This window comes from Erigeron canadensis, chromosome 7 (genome assembly GCF_010389155.1).
Source record: "Erigeron canadensis isolate Cc75 chromosome 7, C_canadensis_v1, whole genome shotgun sequence".
NCBI classification, from domain to species: Eukaryota; Viridiplantae; Streptophyta; class Magnoliopsida; order Asterales; family Asteraceae; genus Erigeron; species Erigeron canadensis.
This window is the reverse complement of record NC_057767.1, coordinates 6324924-6342655: the sequence shown is the minus strand read 5'-3', so window position 1 is coordinate 6342655 and position 17732 is coordinate 6324924. Positions and strand designations below refer to the sequence as shown.

The 17732-nt window shown below is 38.8% G+C and overlaps 3 protein-coding genes and 1 pseudogene across 3 annotated transcripts; all 4 read left to right on the top strand.

Moving 5' to 3' along the window:
- The first annotated feature begins 38 nt into the window (after positions 1–38).
- LOC122606704 (disease resistance protein RPV1-like) lies at positions 39–1599 on the top strand. Its single transcript, XM_043779558.1, has 3 exons — positions 39–692; positions 1020–1201; positions 1456–1599. Exons 1-3 carry the CDS (start codon positions 196–198, stop codon positions 1512–1514), a joined length of 738 nt encoding a protein of 245 aa, XP_043635493.1. The 5' UTR covers positions 39–195; the 3' UTR covers positions 1515–1599.
- Positions 1600–1785: 186 nt separating this feature from the next.
- On the top strand, positions 1786–2353 carry LOC122608852 (disease resistance protein RUN1-like). The gene is made up of 2 exons (XM_043781928.1): positions 1786–2112; positions 2339–2353. Exons 1-2 carry the CDS (start codon positions 1786–1788, stop codon positions 2351–2353), a joined length of 342 nt encoding a protein of 113 aa, XP_043637863.1.
- A 7230-nt stretch (positions 2354–9583) lies between these two features.
- Positions 9584–11664, top strand: LOC122608851 (annotated as a pseudogene).
- A 1333-nt stretch (positions 11665–12997) lies between these two features.
- LOC122608850 lies at positions 12998–16035 on the top strand. The gene is made up of 4 exons (XM_043781927.1): positions 12998–13463; positions 13514–13657; positions 13786–15296; positions 15688–16035. The coding sequence occupies exons 1-4, from the start codon at positions 12998–13000 to the stop codon at positions 16033–16035; spliced, it is 2469 nt and encodes an 822-aa protein (XP_043637862.1).
- Positions 16036–17732: the final 1697 nt, after the last annotated feature.

Genomic DNA, 17732 nt, shown 5'->3' with positions numbered 1-17732 from the left:
TACATACATACTTTGACTTCCTTACATCGATACCTTGATATTGATTCATTCATTCATGCATGCATTCGTTCATAATAACCTCTAAATTCGATGATATTCATATCAAATATTGGTTGTTACTGATTCTGTTTTTTCAATTTCATCTGGAGTTGAAATCGTTACCTCGTGTGGACGTGTGGTTGCATACATTGATAAATGGCATCCACGTCCTCAAACTCTGCTCAAGCCTCTTCTTCTCATTCATGGAAATATGATGTATTTATTAGTTTTAGAGGAGAAGATACCCGCAAAACCTTTGTAGATCATCTCTACTCTGCTCTTGTAGAACGACCAATCTGCGTTTACAAGGATGATGAAGCACTTCCCCGTGGTGCTTCCATTGGCCCTTCTCTGTTCAAGGCTATCGAAGAATCACGTATTGCTGTCGTAGTATTCTCCACAAACTATGCAGATTCTTCGTGGTGTTTAGATGAACTTGCATATATTATGAAATGCAGGGATGAGAGAGGGCTCATCGTTCTGCCCATATTCTATGATGTGGAACCCTCGGAAGTTAGAAAACAAGAAGGGAATGTCGGAGAAGCGTTTGCCAAACAAGAGGCGGAGAACGTCACCAAAGCTGAATTGTGGAGAAAAGCGCTTTCTAATGCAAGTAACATTGCTGGATGGGAATCCAAAAAAATTGCCAACGGGTAATTTTCATTATTTTGGTTGAAGTTTCTATATATGCTTAATTAGAGCCGTTTGTATGAAACTCACTGTTTATAATTCCTTTGCCTTTTTTTGTGTAGGTAACTTACGACTTTACTTATGTCAGCATACACTAACTATTCATATAACTTCACCATAATACAATTGTAGATCATAACTCAAACAAGGTCATAACAAGTAGTTCTAATATTGACTTTGGTTTTATGGTTCTATTTCAGTGGAAGATTTCATAGTTCCTTAGCCTAATTTTGTAGAATAAGTCACCATTCTCTGAATTTAATTCTTCTTCATCTATATCCGATCTGCAGGTATGAGTCAAAAGTTATCAAAGAAATAGTTGGTAAAATTCAAGATAGATTGCTTCCTTTAGATTCAGATGTTGATGAAGAGCTTGTTGGAATGAGAGAGCGCTTGAAAGACTTGATATCACGGTTAGAAATTGAGAGGGGTGGTGTGCGGATGGTTGGGATATGGGGAATTGGCGGTAGTGGTAAGACTACTCTTGCTTCTTCTATTTATACAAAAATCTCTCACCATTTTCAAAGTCATTGCTTTATTGCCAATATTCGTGAGAAAAGCAAACATGGCTTAGAAACCCTGCAACAAAAAATACTGTCGATTCTTTTGAAAAAAAAAATAGAAGTGCAGAATGTTCAACAAGGAAAACACATAATAAAGAGTAGGTTATGTAAGAGTAAAGTATTAGTAGTTCTTGATGACATTGATTATCTGAGTCAACTACAGGCATTAGCTGGATCACCTCAATGGTTTGGAAGCGGGAGCCGAATAATAATCACAACTAGAGATGAACATTTGCTAAGAACTCACAGAGTAGATCAAATCTCCTCCGTTAAATTATTATCTCATAAAGAGGCTATCTTACTATTATATAAGCATGCATACAATAAAAAGAAGCCTCTAAAAGATTATAAGAACCTTTCATCCCGTGTGGTTTCTTATGCTGCCGGGCTGCCATTAGCACTTCATGTTTTAGGTTCTTTTCTATTTGACAAAGACAAGGAGGAGTGGATAAGTACCTTGGCCAAGTTAGAAGATATCCCAAATATCGAGGTCATGGATATACTAAGAATTAGTTATGATGGGCTTGAAACTCTCCAGAAAGATTTATTCTTGGATATTGTGTGTTTCTTCAGGTGGGAAAGCATAGATGATGCAATGGAGATACTTGATGCTTGTGGCTTTTACCCTAAAATAGAAATAGAAGTGCTAAGACAAAAAGCGCTCATAACTACTACCGATGATAAATTTGATATGCATGATTTGGTTCAAGAATTGGGACTATACATTGTTAGAGGAGAACATCCCAAGAATCCTGAAAAGCATGGCAGAGTGTGGAATAATGAAGAAATCAGTAACATGTGTTATGGGAATTCAACAATGGTAAAGATTTATTGCTACATTATATCGCATTGCTTCAATATGTTATATGTACACTGAATGGACAAGATCAACTTTCTTCTTTATGACAGGAAAATGACAAGATTGAAGCAATGCGATATAATGTAGCGATACGATATCATAGTCATTCATCACGGTTATTTAAATTTATTTCAAACTTGAAGAAACTAAGGTGGCTCAGTGTGGTTTTGTACCTTGACGATTACAGGGACAAGCACACTGAAGGGCCTTCTTTTCTCTCAAATGAGTTGAGGTATTTGTATTGGGAAAGGTATCCAGCAAGTCCATTCCCATTTAGCTTCCAACCAATGAAGCTTGTTGTTTTAAAATTGCATTACAGCTTGCAAAAGGAACTTTGGAAAGGTTGCAAGGTAATTAAATTTGTTCTTCGATTAACATATAAAAAGTTGTGTATCGATTGAGTTGAATACTGATGGAGGCATCGAGTCAAATAAACCAGATTGATTTGTTTTCTTTTGTTGCATTACACCCATCAAGTCTTGAACTATTTATATTTTCCAACAGCGTGTACCACATCTGAAAGTGCTTCAACTCTGTATGATGATCAACCTACTCAGCACACCAGATTTTGATGGCCTACCGTATCTTGAAACGTTAGTACTCTGATTTTGTGACAAGTTAAAGGAGATTCACCCATCACTTGGACATCATACTAGTCTTGAATATGTTAGTGTAAGATCTTGTAAGAAGCTTAGAATGTTCCCAATGATTGTCCAGATGAAAAATCTCAAAAACCTTGAAATAGAGAATTGCTATTCGATTCTTGAGTTGCCAACGATCCAATCAAACATGGAAAGCTTGGTAAGGTTTTCTATGAATAGGATTGAGAAAAGAGTTCTGCCCTCATCAGTTGGAGAACTACGGTATACACAACTTCAGATGAATCTGAGTAGCTTGCGAAAGTTGGATCTCAGTGGCTGGGGTTTGAAAGATGGAGAAATTCCATATGATATTGGTGAGTTATCCAACTTAAAAGAGCTCGATCTTAGTCGAAATGATTTAACACAATTAAGTTTTAGCTTCTCGCAACTTACTCGGCTAAAAATCCTCATCCTGTCTGAATGTAAATGGCTTGTTGAGTTGCCTCAGCTCCCATCAAGCATATCTGTTCTCAAAGTAGACTATTGTGATTCACTTATAACCATCGGAAATAATCTTCACACTAATTTTAAATGCTTATTTGAAGTTTCGTTTCTGAAAGAATCGCATAGTGTTGAGGATGCTGGGGGCAGACTAGTAGAATTCATTCTTTAGGTATGTATGGGTTCATTCATTCTCTGTTTCTGAAGTATAATAAATTAAGTTTCTTAGGGGGGATTTTGGGTTTGAGTCTTGCCAAAGGCAAATTTGAGATAATCAAGGGATTATCAAGTGGCTGAGATTCACCTGGACACTAGGCTGACTGGGGGATTAGTGGGTACCAAATGTTACATGGGATTAGGGGGTTCCCATACAATTAAAGCTGACATAACAGGTCACACGAAACCTGATAAGACACGAACCTGTTAAGACATGAACCTGTTAAGGTCAAACACGAACACGACCTGTTAACTAATCGTGTCATTTTTTTCAAACACGAACACGACACGAAAATTAACAGGTGCACCTGTTAAGACCTGTTAAGGAACCTGTTAACAAGTATATTACAGAATTTTTGACTAATATTGAAAGAATAAACCTTAAGGATACAAAAATTCTTACAAATTCCAACTATTATATAGCGACAATAATCCTTACATTACAAAAGTTCATAAATATCTTACCTTATAAAAATCATATATCAATTCTTGGTATTTTATATATATGTATAATCCTAACATGTCTTAACAGGTCCTAACAGGTCCGGATCTGTTAAGACACGAATCTTAACAGGTCTTAATAGGTCCGGACCTGTTAAGACACGAAACCTGTTAAGGTCAAATACGAAACCTGTTAAGAACAGGTCGTGTCGTGTTAACAGGTTCCGTGTCAAAATTGCCAGCCTTACATACAATTACCCCCTTTTTTTTATAAATTAAACTTTGTATAGACAGTTAATAAATTGGTGTTAATTATCTAGGCGAGGATTATTGAAAATCAGTGCATGATTTTCCGAATTGAAGGCCTTGAGATTCAAAAGAGGTTTTTACCTCCTCTAGTTAGAGGTAATACATTTAGAGTTCAACTTCAAGAGAACTGGTGCAATGAATTTTTTGGCTTCTTTATGTGTGTGGTTTCTCGATATTGCCCGCGTGATGTTTTAATAACAATGGAACAGGTTATGAGAGGTGTGACGGTTAATTATACCGATTCTCAGTACGATGACGTGGCTTGGAATGGGAGCATTGGTGGCTGTAAAATAACATGGGAGCGATGTGATGATGAGAATGAGAGTATTGATGATGAAGATTGGAATGAGAGTGAGGCTGGCTGTGAAAGAACATGGTTGGGATATGTTCCGTTTGGTTTATTGAAGCACACTTTATGGTGGAATGAAACATACCCTGCCATTTCATTTTCATTTGGCATTTACAATGCGTGGACATTGTTTGGATTTAGACTCATTCCCAAGAGAACTGAAATTGCGAGAACGAAAACATCACAATATATTTCTCCTCCTGATTATGGACCTACCTTAAAGATTGAACATGACTCAGCTTCTGCCTTGACGACTTACTTAAGAATGTATCGATAGGGTTTCAAGGATTTTAAATCCAACACTTTTATGGTCTATCTTTTTTTCTTTTGAGCTCCGTGTGTTTGTTGTAATGTTTGATCAGTAGAAGCTACCAACCCAATTAACTTTGTTATTAGATGATTCCATTCTCAAATTTATAGTTGAAACATTAAAGTCAACTTGATTTTATGTTATACCATGTTTTCTTGTGTGCTGGTTAAAACTCGAGCATGTTTCCAGTTTTCATGGTATTGCTACAGCTTCTCATGGTTCTTCCAATTTAAGTCGTAACCTGGAGTTTGAGCATAGAAAGACCATGAACTGCCACACATTATCGGTATTAATTAGGTTCTACATTACAACATGATATCTTTATGTCTATCTACATATTATGGTTTATCATCTCATTTTGTGTGTTTCGTACTGTGTAAGAGTTTAAATGGACCCGTGAGTTTTTGCCGTCCTTGGATACATAGGCACTCAGGCTTAAGCTACCTGGAGATGAAGATCACCTCTCCTCTCCTCTCTTGGATATGTGCCCTGGCAAAACGTGTTTAATAAAAGTGCCGCTTTTAGCTCAGTTACTTGTACTAGGCGAGATTTGTGTTGTGTCGATCTAATCTTAAGCGCTTCACGTATAACTTTTTTTCTAGCTAATTAGACAGGAATAATCAAAATTTGACTCAATAATCCAAATTTACATAGAGGTCTATAACTAAAAAGTGATTTTTTTATTTTTTGGGTTAAGTGCAAAAATCGTCCCTATGGTTGATCACTTTTGTAGATTTTCATCCCTCCGTTAACTTTTTGGCTAAAATAATCTCTGTTGTTTGCACTTCGTCTATACTTCTGTTAAGTCCCCCCATGTGCAAGTCACTTGAGGGGTATTTTCGTCATTTCACTCCATTTTTTTCTCCACTTCTTTAGAATCGTCCCTGTGGTTTGTTCGTTTTGCAATTTTCATCCCTGTTATTATTATGTTTTTAATTCAGGCATTTGTTCATCACGTGTCAAAACCCGACCCGGCTCGGCCCAACCCAATCACAACAATGTAGTTTATTTCTTTCTCTTATATTTCTTTCTCCGGGTCGGGCTGGTCCTTTAAAAATCTAACCCATATGAAAACCTAGACCGAACCAACCCAATGAAACATGGGCCAGTCCTCGGTCCTCACAATTTGTGTTTTACGGTTCACGGGTCGGGCCGGGTTGAGGCTGGGTTGGGCCAGGTTGAGCCCATGATCACCTTTAGTTGCATTCTCAAAAGTTTGTATTTATATTAGTTTCATAGATCACATAACTTTTATTATCACTATTAAAGCATAAGTTTTTACAAAATTGATTATTAATAATTTCCAATTATGAGATCAAACTTTCTCTACAAATAAACAAGAGTATCTATAGCAAATCTACTTTTCAACTTTCAACTTTTCAACATTCAACATTCATATAATATCCTTAAAAGAAATCTCAACCACTCATTTTTTCTCTCTCCTCAAATCTCAACCACTTATTTTTTTCTCTCCTCTATAAATTATTTTATCCTTTTAACTCATTCAAAATCTTTTATTTCAAAAACTATACATCAATAATTATAAAAATTATATGGGTGTTCTTAAAATTTCATGCTTTTTCATTAGTGATGTCATTCGATACTTTAGAATAATTTTTAAATTCAAGGGCGGAGCCGGGACAAATAAGGCATTTGGCTATCTGTAACACCCCGGGCTAGAGCCCAAAATATCACTGAAATTATATAGCACACAGTGGAATTAGTAGAACATAACTACATGAAAATAAAGGATTCAGTGGATCCAGACCAACATTTAAGGTGCAAGATACTAAGTAAACAAGAAGTCATGAATGAGATTAAAGACAAGGCATTACAACTAAGATCATAAGTAACTAAACAAGAACCCTAAAAGGACAACGGATCACGGATCCATGGGAGTCCCAATCCAAGCTCTAGCAGGAACAACAAGTAGCCATCAATACTCCAACTTTAAACGAATACCTGAAAAGTGCACTAAACAAGGTCAACACTAGGTTGGTGAGTTTGTAGTGATGGATCACATGAAGCCATCGTCAATAATCACAATACATATAAGGAAAATCAAGCATACCAGTAGCCTTCACGTGCCACTCTATCAACACATCAAGATTTCACAATATAACAAGCGTGTAATGGTAAACACATATAATACCAATGCCAAATAGGAATCGTATGCATGTCAATGTCATAAAGCGTATGATATGCATGCCAATGTCGTGATGCGTATGATATGTATGGCCATCTATGCAACGATACCCACATGTCATCATGACCAATGTGGCATCTCAAAAATGCTTCGGCGTATATATACCCGATCAACACCGGTGCATACGTCTATACCCCCGGATAAATTTTTGTCTCAACAGACAATCATCTCATCAAATGCATGCTTACGTACCCCGGGGAGCGAACGACCCCGCACACGATTCCCCGCAGGGGTGCGAACGTTCTCGCTCACGTTTCCCATACAAGTGGGGCTACGTACATTTCAACAATAACCAACCAATGCAATCCCAAGTGCATTTCCCCGAACAGCCCTAAGCCTTGGTTTACCACAAAGACCAACAAACTAGCCAATATCCATATCAAAGCTTAAGTGTGTTGCCTCTATCACAATTCCATCAATAATCATCCATCAATCCAACCATCTAACCGAACTATACATACATACATTTAAGAGGGCTTGCTTTCAAAAAGTCCTTGATGCTTGTATACAGGGTCACCCGCAGCTTTCCCACCACATCTCAAACCTTTTGAAAGCAAAGTCGACTTCCATGTATGTACATCTATCCTAAATAACCACAATATTCCAAACATATGCATAATCCATCAAACAATTCATCAAACAATCCATCAAACAATCCATCAATCAATCCACAATTCAATCAACATTCGATCACACAATATTTAATCATAACGAGTGAAAATAAATTAAATAAAATCATCAACCACCAATAAATCAATCAACCAATTAAACACGTAAGGGTACACTTTCCAGCCTGAATCTCAAGCGAGTAGGGAACTACGAAACTCACCTTGGCTTCCAAGCTACGATAAAGAGTTAACAAAGAGTTATAAACGCTCAACAACCGCTACAAGTTCGCAACCTAGCAATAAATATCATATTATCATCAAAGTCAACTTCTATAATCCTAAACAAGTTGTAAGATTAAGTTCGAGTTACAACTCTTAGACGTCTAACCGCTTTCTCGCGTAAGTACAAGACACATTCGACTCGACATTTTTATAAATGGAGAAAGATTCATGAAAAATGAATGTTACTACAAGAAAGTAGATTCTTATAAGATTCCAATGATAGGTCATATGACTCGATTGGACTTACGGATCAAAAGTTATAAGCGTTTGAAGTTGACGAAGAGTTTTCGGTTCAGCAACTTTTCACTGCGCCGCAGTAGGGTTTGGCACCTCCCACTGCGCCGCAGTGAGCCCTATCTGAAGCCAAACAACATCAGGTTTCGAGCTAAAACACCCCAAAACTCTATTTTTGACCCAATGATCGATCTAGGAAGGTTCAAGACATGTTTTGAAGCACAAACCAACATCATTTGACATAAATAAACATAACCCACATCTTAGTTTCGATTCATAACATCAAATCCTTGCTCAAATCCATTTTGACCCATTTCAATCGATTTTGCCCGATTTGTGACCCGAATTCGCTTGCAATCAACTAGAAACATGTAAATAAACATGAAATGATAATTATGGGATGAATTTGACTTACCAAAACCTTCACCTTGTGCTCAAACCCGAATTTGACCCGAAAGTGGGCGATTTCCTACACTTCAAAACCCGACTTTTTGATATGGTGATAAGGAGATGATGAGGATTATTATCTTGTTTTTAATCTTGCTTAAGCTTTATTAAAGGTGATAGAAATCTAGTGAGAGAGTGAGAATGCGAGTGTGTGTGTGCGTTTTTGTAAGAATTCAAGAGAGAGGGAGAAATGGAGAATGGATAGATGGGAGGGAGAATAAGGTGGTAGAAGGGGAATGGGTCTTGGGTCATGGGTTGACCCGACTCACACATTACTAGCTCCATTAAATTGTTGCCTTTTGTCGTCTAAGATCATACCATCCAACGAGTGGTCAAGTGACCCATTAAACGTTTTGCCCATCATTTAATCTCAAAGGAGCTAAATCATTCTTTATTTAAATTTACTAAGCATTTTACATAAAAATCAAAGGGTCAAAATTTGCGGATGTTACACTATCTCACTCGATAGCCTATCACCTCCGGTTATCTATCGTACTCTATGACCTATCACCCCCACCATATGACTTTCGCAATGCGCGGGTACTTTGTCTCGTTATATAATCAAAAATGAATACGAGTAATAGGTTTTGAAACAGAGCAAAACTAAAGAAAAACAGTTATTTTAAATAGTCATTGTGATCGATATTAACAACGGATATGTAACAATAGTCATTTTACATGATTAATTTGTTTATGACAGAAACACATTTACTATTTTGAGCAGTTTAATTGATTGATCGATAAAATCACCCCCAAAATCAAGCAGGTATCTTTTTTCTAATTCTTCTCTCTCTATTATTTAACTTAATATGTATTCACTGATGAAGATACTCGTATCAAAGATTATTATTTGCTACTGATTGCATTTTTTGAATTTCATTTAGAGTTGAAATAAATCTTTATATACAAGTAGAAACCACTACGTGTGGTTAAATACATCAATCATCAATGGCATCCTCATCCTCTTTTTCGTCTAACTTTGCTCAAGCCTCTTCTTCTCGGTCATGGAAATACGATGTATTTCTTAGTTTTAGAGGAGAAGATACCCGCAAAACCTTTGTAGATCATCTGTACTCTGCTCTTGTACAATGACTAATTCGTGTCTACAAGGATGATGAAGCACTTCCCAGGGGTGATTCCATCAGTCCATCTTTGTTGAAGGCTATCGAAGAATCACAGATTGCTATCATCGTATTCTCCAAACACTATGCAGGATCTTCATGGTGTTTAGACGAACTTGCACATATTATGAACTGCAGGGATGAGATAGGGCTCACCGTTATGCCCATATTCTATGATGTTGATCCATCCCAAGTGAGAAATCAAAAAAGAAAGTTTGGAGAAGCAATTTCCGAACAAGAGGTGAAGAACGTCATCAAAGCTGAATTGTGGAGAAAAGCACTTTTGGAAGCAAGTAACATTGCTGGATGGGAACCCAGACACATTGCCAAGGGTAATTTTCTTTATATTGGTTGAAGTTTCTACATATGCTTAATGCAAATATTTATGCAAGTAAGTAACACCCAGTACCGTCTTCCATGGGTTTTGGTTTTTAATACCTCGACATCGTATAGGGGCTGTTTGATATCTATACGGCCTTATCTCTACTCAGGAGAGAGACTACTAAATGATACAAAAGGACCAGCCTCCAACATTTGCATGGGTGAGGGTTGAACCTTTGACTTTTGTCTCCTGACGAAGTTAACCATTTGATCTAACCATCTCAATTTAATGCAGTTATTTATGGATCGGATGATTTATAATTTTGCATCATTTAATTTCTAGAGATTTTTAATACATTCAATTGTACCTTTTATGTAATCTCAAGCTTGAGTGTTCGTTTAGAGCCTTTTGTATAAAATCCACTATTTATATATAGTTCGGATTCCTTGTTTTCTGTACATAATTTTTCACTTTACTTATGTCAACATACACTAATTATTCATATAACTCCACTCAACAGGCATGAAACACAAGTCATCAAATAAATTCTTGATAAAATTCAAGATAGATTGTTTTCCTTGGCCTCAGATGTTGATGAAGAGCTCGTTGGAATGAGAGAGCGCTTGCAAGATTTGATATCACAATTAGAAATTGGGACGGGAGGTGTGCGCATGGTTGGGATATGGGGAATTGGCGGCAGTGGTAAGACTACTCTCGCGTCTTCTGTTTATACGCAAATCTCTTGCCATTTTCAAGGTCACTGTATTGTTGGCAATATTCGTGAGGCATCAAAAAAAGATGGTTTATAAGCTCTGCAACAAAATATTCTATCGACTGTTTTTAAAAAACGAGTAGAAGTGTATAGTGTTGAAGAAGGAAAAGGCCTAATGAAGAGTAGGTTATGTAACAGTAAAGTGTTGCTGGTTCTAGATGATGTCAATGATCTTGACCAACTAGAGGCGTTGGTTGGATCACATAAATGGTTTGGTGGTGGGAGCCGAATAATAATTAAAACTAGAAATGAGCATTTGCTAAGAACTCACAGGGTAGACCACGTTACTCCTATCAGATTATTATCTGATGAAGAGGCTATTCAGCTATTCTACAAGCATGCATATAATGAAAAAGAACCTTTAATAGATTATGAGACACTTTCATTACAGGTGGTTTCTTATGCTGCTGGGCTGCCATTGGCACTTAAAGTTTTAGGTTCTTTTCTATTTGACAAAGAGAAGAATGAGTGGATAAGTGCCTTGGCCAAGTTAAAAGATATCCCAAATATCAAGATCATGGATATACTTCGAATTAGTTATGATGCACTTGAAACTCTCCAAAAAGAGCTATTCTTGGATATTGTGTGTTTCTTTAGGGGGAAAAGCATAGATGATGCAATGGAGATACTTGATGCTTGTGGCTTTCACCCTCTTATAGAGATTAAGGTGCTAAGACAAAAGGCTCTCATAACTACTACCGATGGCAACTTTGATATGCACGATTTGCTTCACGAAATGGGACAATACATTGTTAGAGGGGAACATCCTAACAATCCTGAGAAACATAGCAGAGTTTGGAAAAACGAAGAATAGACGGATTAGTACTTTTACCCAGGAATTAGTAACATGTATTTTGGGGATTTAACAATGGTAAAGATATAGTTAGCTATTGATTAAAATATATTTTAAATGTGAACCCAATAACAAGATCAACTTTCTTCTTTATTACAGGAAAATGACAAGATTGAAGCGATGCGATATTATGGAGCAATGCGATATTATGGTCATTCATCACGTTTATTTGAATTTATTTCAAAGATGAAGAAACTAAGGTGGCTTAGGGTGGTTCTGTACCTTGGCGACTGCAGGTATGACGACACCGAAGGGCCTTCTTTTCTGTCAAATGAGTTGAGGTATTTGTATTGGGAAAGGTATCTGGCAAGTCCTTTCCCAGACAGCTTCCAACCAATGAAGCTTGTTGTTCTAAAATTGCATTTCAGCTTGCAAAAAAAACTTTGGAATGGTCGCAAGGTAATTTCTTCGATTAGCATATAAAAGGGTGTGCATTAATTGATTTGAATACTGTTGGAGGTATTGACAATAATTTGCAAGTTTACTACACGTTGGTCATACTATTTGTCATAAACTCTAATGAGAATTAGGTCGGATTCAAATTTTTTGATGAACTGGTTGAAATTTCCCAACTCTAACTTGACCCACTAAACGGTCCAGTCAAAATCTCAATCCAGAACCACAACCTATTAACCCGGTCCCAACACATGCCACCAGATTAAACCATAGGGTTTCTATTTCCCCCTCTGGGAGAAAATAAACCTTCCAACAACCCTCTCATTATCCAAGCTACGATATTTAACATCGAGGTGCGGAGGGTCTACCTAGATAGCGGGAGCGAATGCGATGTCATCTTAGAACATTGCTTTCTTAAGTTACCAGATGCCCTACGAGCTTGAAAGGTAGACTCCCGGGGCCTGTTAATCGGCTTTCAGGAGAGCATGCATGGCCGCTAGTGGAAATTGACCTAGACATCACTATCAGTGACGGGATACATGAAAGGATCGAGACGCTGGACCTCTTAATAGTACGATCCCATTTGCCCTACAACATTCTCTTGGGGAGAACCGCAATGCAGCGGCTGGAAGTGGTACCCTCGGTGATCAATAGGCTCATAAAATTCCAATCCGAAACAGGAATAGGAACGATTTGCTCATCCTATGAAGAAGCAAAGCAAATCAGCGACGTGAAAAGGGTTGAAGACGGAAGCTCCTCTGCCCCGAAGGACACGCAGGAAGAGGAAAACACAATGAAGATCATGGTTAACCCAGATTACCCGGATCAGACAATCTCTATTGTTATACACCTTTCAGATGAATGTAAACACAAGATCCGAAAATTACTACAGTCAAACATGGATATTTTTGCATGGGAGTACAAAGACATGATCGGAGTCCCTCGGGTCCTCACGTTGGAAGGCAAGCCCTTCGTGACGGAACACCGTCTGAACGGACGAAAGCATATAGAGTCGGTTCACCAGAAAAATCACAGCCTCTCTACCGATAGAGATGAAGCTGCTAGAAAGGAGGTAGAAGAACTACTGAGAGCCAGAATAATAAGAGAGTCCACCTACCCGGTTTGGATCGCTAATCTAGTGATGGTAAAGAAAGGAGACCGGGGGGGGGGGGGGTGGCGGATGTGTGTTGACTTCACAAATATAAACAGAGCTTGTCCGAAGGACTGCTACCCCCTGCCTGAGATCGATTGGAAGGTGGAATCGCTAACGGAGCACAAACTAAAGTGCTTCCTGGACGCATATAAAGGATATCATCAGATACAAATGGCCAAAGAAGACGAAGACAAAACAGCGTTCTACACAAGTAAGGGAACTTATTGCTATCGAAAAATGCCATTTGGTTTAAAAATGCAGGAGCTACGTACCAAAGATTGGTTGACAAGGCCTTCGCCACACAAATAGGAAGGAACTTAGAAGCATATGTCGACGATATGGTCATCAAAAGCAGGGATGAGGAAGGCCTCATAGAGGACATTCTCGAAACCTTCGGGAACCTCCGTAGGATAAATATGAAGCTCAATCCTAAAAAATGCTCCTTCGATGTAAAGGAAGGAAAATTTTTGGGATATTACATCAGCAATAATGGCATTCACGCAAACCCCTCAAAAATAAACAAATTAAAACAGATCTCAGCGCCGAGGACGATCAGAGAAGCCCAAAGCTTAAACGGCAAACTCCCCGCACTCAGCCATTTCCTTTCTCGGGGCGTAGACAGGGAGCTCCCTTTCTTCAAAATATTGAAAGGTTGTACCAACAACAAGGACTTGCATGGACAGACGAAGCAAATAAGGCTCTAGAGCAAATGAAAGAGTACATCACAAACTTGCCAACACTCACAACTCCAAAACCAAAAGAAAACCTTTTCGTATACCTGGCAGCCTCGCCCGAATGCGTAAACGCAGTGTTGGTAGCCGAAAGGGATAGGCACCAAATTCCGATCTATTTCGTCAGCAGGGTTTTGCAGGGCGTAGAAGCCAATTACTCAGAATTAGAAAAACTTACTCTGGCATTGGTCCACGCAATACGAAGGCTACGAAGGTACTTCCAAGCACACCCCATTGTCGTGTTATCTGATAAACCGATAAAACAAATATTGTTAAAACCAGAAAAATCAGGACGGGTGGTTAAATGGGCCATCGAACTAGGGGAACGCGACATAGAATTTAGAGCAAGGCATGCAATCAAAGGACAAGTATTGGCCGATTTCATCAGCGAAGTCCACGAAGGGAAGAAGTCCATGACACACTCTGTGTCACTGGAAGTGGTAGGAAGTGTCGAACACGACACCTGGAAATTATACACTGATGGAGCTGCCAGTTCAGATGGTTGTGGAGCTGGCCTCATGCTAATTAGCCCAAAAGATAAAGAATCCACCTACGCATTGAGGTTCGAGTTTGAAGTAACAAACAATGAGGCCGAGTATGAAGCGCTACTAGCAGGACTGCGGATGGCAAGAGACATGAAGATCCACAACATCCATGCGTATGTTGATTCCCAGCTGGTGGCATGCCAAGTAAAGGGAGAATCTGATGCAAAACAAGGCACAACAAAGTTATACTTACAAAAGGTACGAGAGTTGATAGAATGTTTCAGCCACTTCGAAATAGAAGATATTCGAAGAAATCAAAACAAAAAAGCAGATGCCCTGGGCAAGTTAGCTTTGCTCACATTTGGGCACCTAGGAAAGAAAGTATTAGTAGAAGTCCTAAAAGAAAGGTCAATCGAAGAAAAGCAAGTATCGGACCTTGTGGACGAAGAAGGGGAGATTTGGATGACTCCCATCTACGAATTCTTAATAAGCGGGATACTCTCAACAGATAAAGACGAAGCCCGGAAAATAAGAGTTAAGGCTCCACAATACAAAATCCTCGATAAAAAACTATATAAAAAAGGGTTCGTCACGCCTTGGCTTCGGTGCGCAGGACCTAAGCAAGCAGAAATGATCATCAGGGAGATACATGAAGGAATTTGCAGAGCCCATTCAGGAGCACGGTCCGTCGCAACAAAGGCCATGCGACTAGGATACTTCTGGCCAACTATGCATCAAGACTTGACGGCACTGTTAAAGAATTGCGAGGCACGTCAGCTACGAGCCAATGTCTCAAGACAGCCAAAGAACGACATGACCCTTCATACAGTGGGGAATTGATCTCGTAGGTCCACTTCTCGAGGCTCAAAACAAGAAAAAATTCCTAGTGGTAGCCATTGATTATTTCACCAAGTGGGTTGAAGCAAAACTGCTCGCTTCAACAAACGAAGATCAAATGAAAAAAATTGTATGGCAACACATCATATGCAGATTTGGGATACCACAGGTAATAGTATCCGACAACGGGCCACAGTTTGCAAAAGGAGTCTTTCCTGAGTTTTGTAAACAATTGCAGATCAAGCAATCATTTGCGTCTGTTTACCACCCTCAAGGAAATGGACAAATGGAAGCAACCAACAAAGAAATAATCAAAGGGATAGAAAAACGACTGGGACGAAGTCACAAAGGATGGATAGACGAGTTATCATTGGTACTCTAGGCTAACAGAACAACGCCAAAGCGAAGCAACGGAGAAACCCCATTCCGCTTAGCATTCGGAACGGAGGCCGTAGCTCCAGCAGAATTCCTAGTTTCCACCTATCGGATGCTAAATACAGAAGGAAATAATGAAGAATTACGAATAGATCTGGATTTGCTTGAGGAACGAAGGGAAATAGTAGCCATTCGGGAAGCCGCCTTCAAAAAGAAAATTGAGGGATACTACAACAAAAGGGTGAATCCCACAAGCTTTAAGACCGTAGACTACGTATTCCGACTAAATAGCGCAAGCGAAAAAGAGCACACGGGAAAATTAGGACCAACGTGGGAAGGCCCATACCGAGTATAGGCATCCTTTGGAAATGGAGCATACAAGCTTGAAACACCCGATGGAAATTCCACTGTTAAGTTTTCTTTCTCTATTGCTGCTAGGATATTTTTGGAATATCAAATAATACAAAAGACACTTCTTAGGCATACCGCGTCACAAAAAAATAAATAAGATATATGTATGTATATATATATATGAACAGGACTGATAGTCGTTCATGACTAACTAAGTCCTACAAATACAAGGCTACGAGCCTCACCTATGAAAGAAAACCCAAGAGTGACAGTGCACTAAAAGACTAATCATCTTAAATCCGAGGGTCACAACCTCAATAATGGGAACAGACTGACAGGGACGCCTGAACAGATAACCCAACATATATACTTGCAAAATATGGAATAAAATAAAGGACGATATAAGTCTACTACATAACATTCCATAACAAAGTTTCGCAATTAATCAAAACGAGGCTTCACGACTAAGAAGTCGTAAGCCCCAGTATTACGAAGATGAGTAATATCATAAATAAAATTACTGTGATAACTTGCCAGCTGCAAGATAGCCTGGTCAAATACTTCCTTCGACTCTAGATACTTAGAAGAATCCTCGGAATGAGTAGCAGATAGAATTCCCTTCTTCTTAGAAGCATTTACCATAGCATCAATCAAACTAACTGCCTTCTTCACAAATGCCTTCACCTCCTCACGAAGACACATATTATCCAAATGTTTCCGCAAGAGTTCATCATGAAGCCTCTCCAAACCAGCACGAAGAGCCTTTGCCTCGACATCTTGCTTCATTAAGCGTTTCTCCAAATCAGAGGTCCTGCCAAGTAAACTACCCACCACTAGTTAAGATTCCCTTAACATATCTTGAGAATACTCATACTCTTGGCATAAACCGCGCACCAGAAGATTTTTTGGCTCACTCATCTCTTCAGAGGCCAGTTCTTCCTCCATAAATTTATGAGAAGTATTACCGGAAAAAGAAACAGGAGGCATATCAACACGACCATTCCCCCTTTTTGCGATAATATCGTCATCAGGAACATCAAAAGACCCCACATCCGTCACCTTCCTCTTGGATGCCATAGCCAAACGATAATGAATACCTAGTACAATGAATGATAACACAAAAGCAAAATATAAGGTGAAATATTAAACGGCGGTAAAACAAAAAAGAGGGGACACTTACAGAAAGTAGATGGGAGAGTTGCAGAGAAAATTATGAGGAAAGTAAAAGGAACTTTATAAGTGGAGGGATAAAACCCTAACCGTCAATAAAAACACTTTGGGATGCACACAGGACTTTTTGGATTCCATTCATCACAACACATCCCCAGAAATGACCAAATTAACAATAATAGTCCAAGGCAATGTTTATTTGGCAAAAAACATCCCCTTGGACTGGGGGGCTTGATGACACACCCTGTCTGAGATACGAAGCATGCTACGAAGGTTGTATGTAACGAAGGGTTGCGCAAGAGATGGAAGCGATAAGAAACGTTTCCCTATAAAGCTGGGATTTGTTCTTATCAAAGAAGCCGGTAATTATGAAAATTATACCCCTAGCTTTTATCATGAAAACCCTAGATCTTGGCTTATTCTCCAAGCCGAAGTCCTCCCTGTAAAAGGAGACTCATAAGACCTCACGAGATCATGATTCATCCATCCAGAATACATTTCAAACATAATCATTGGCACGACCTCAATCGG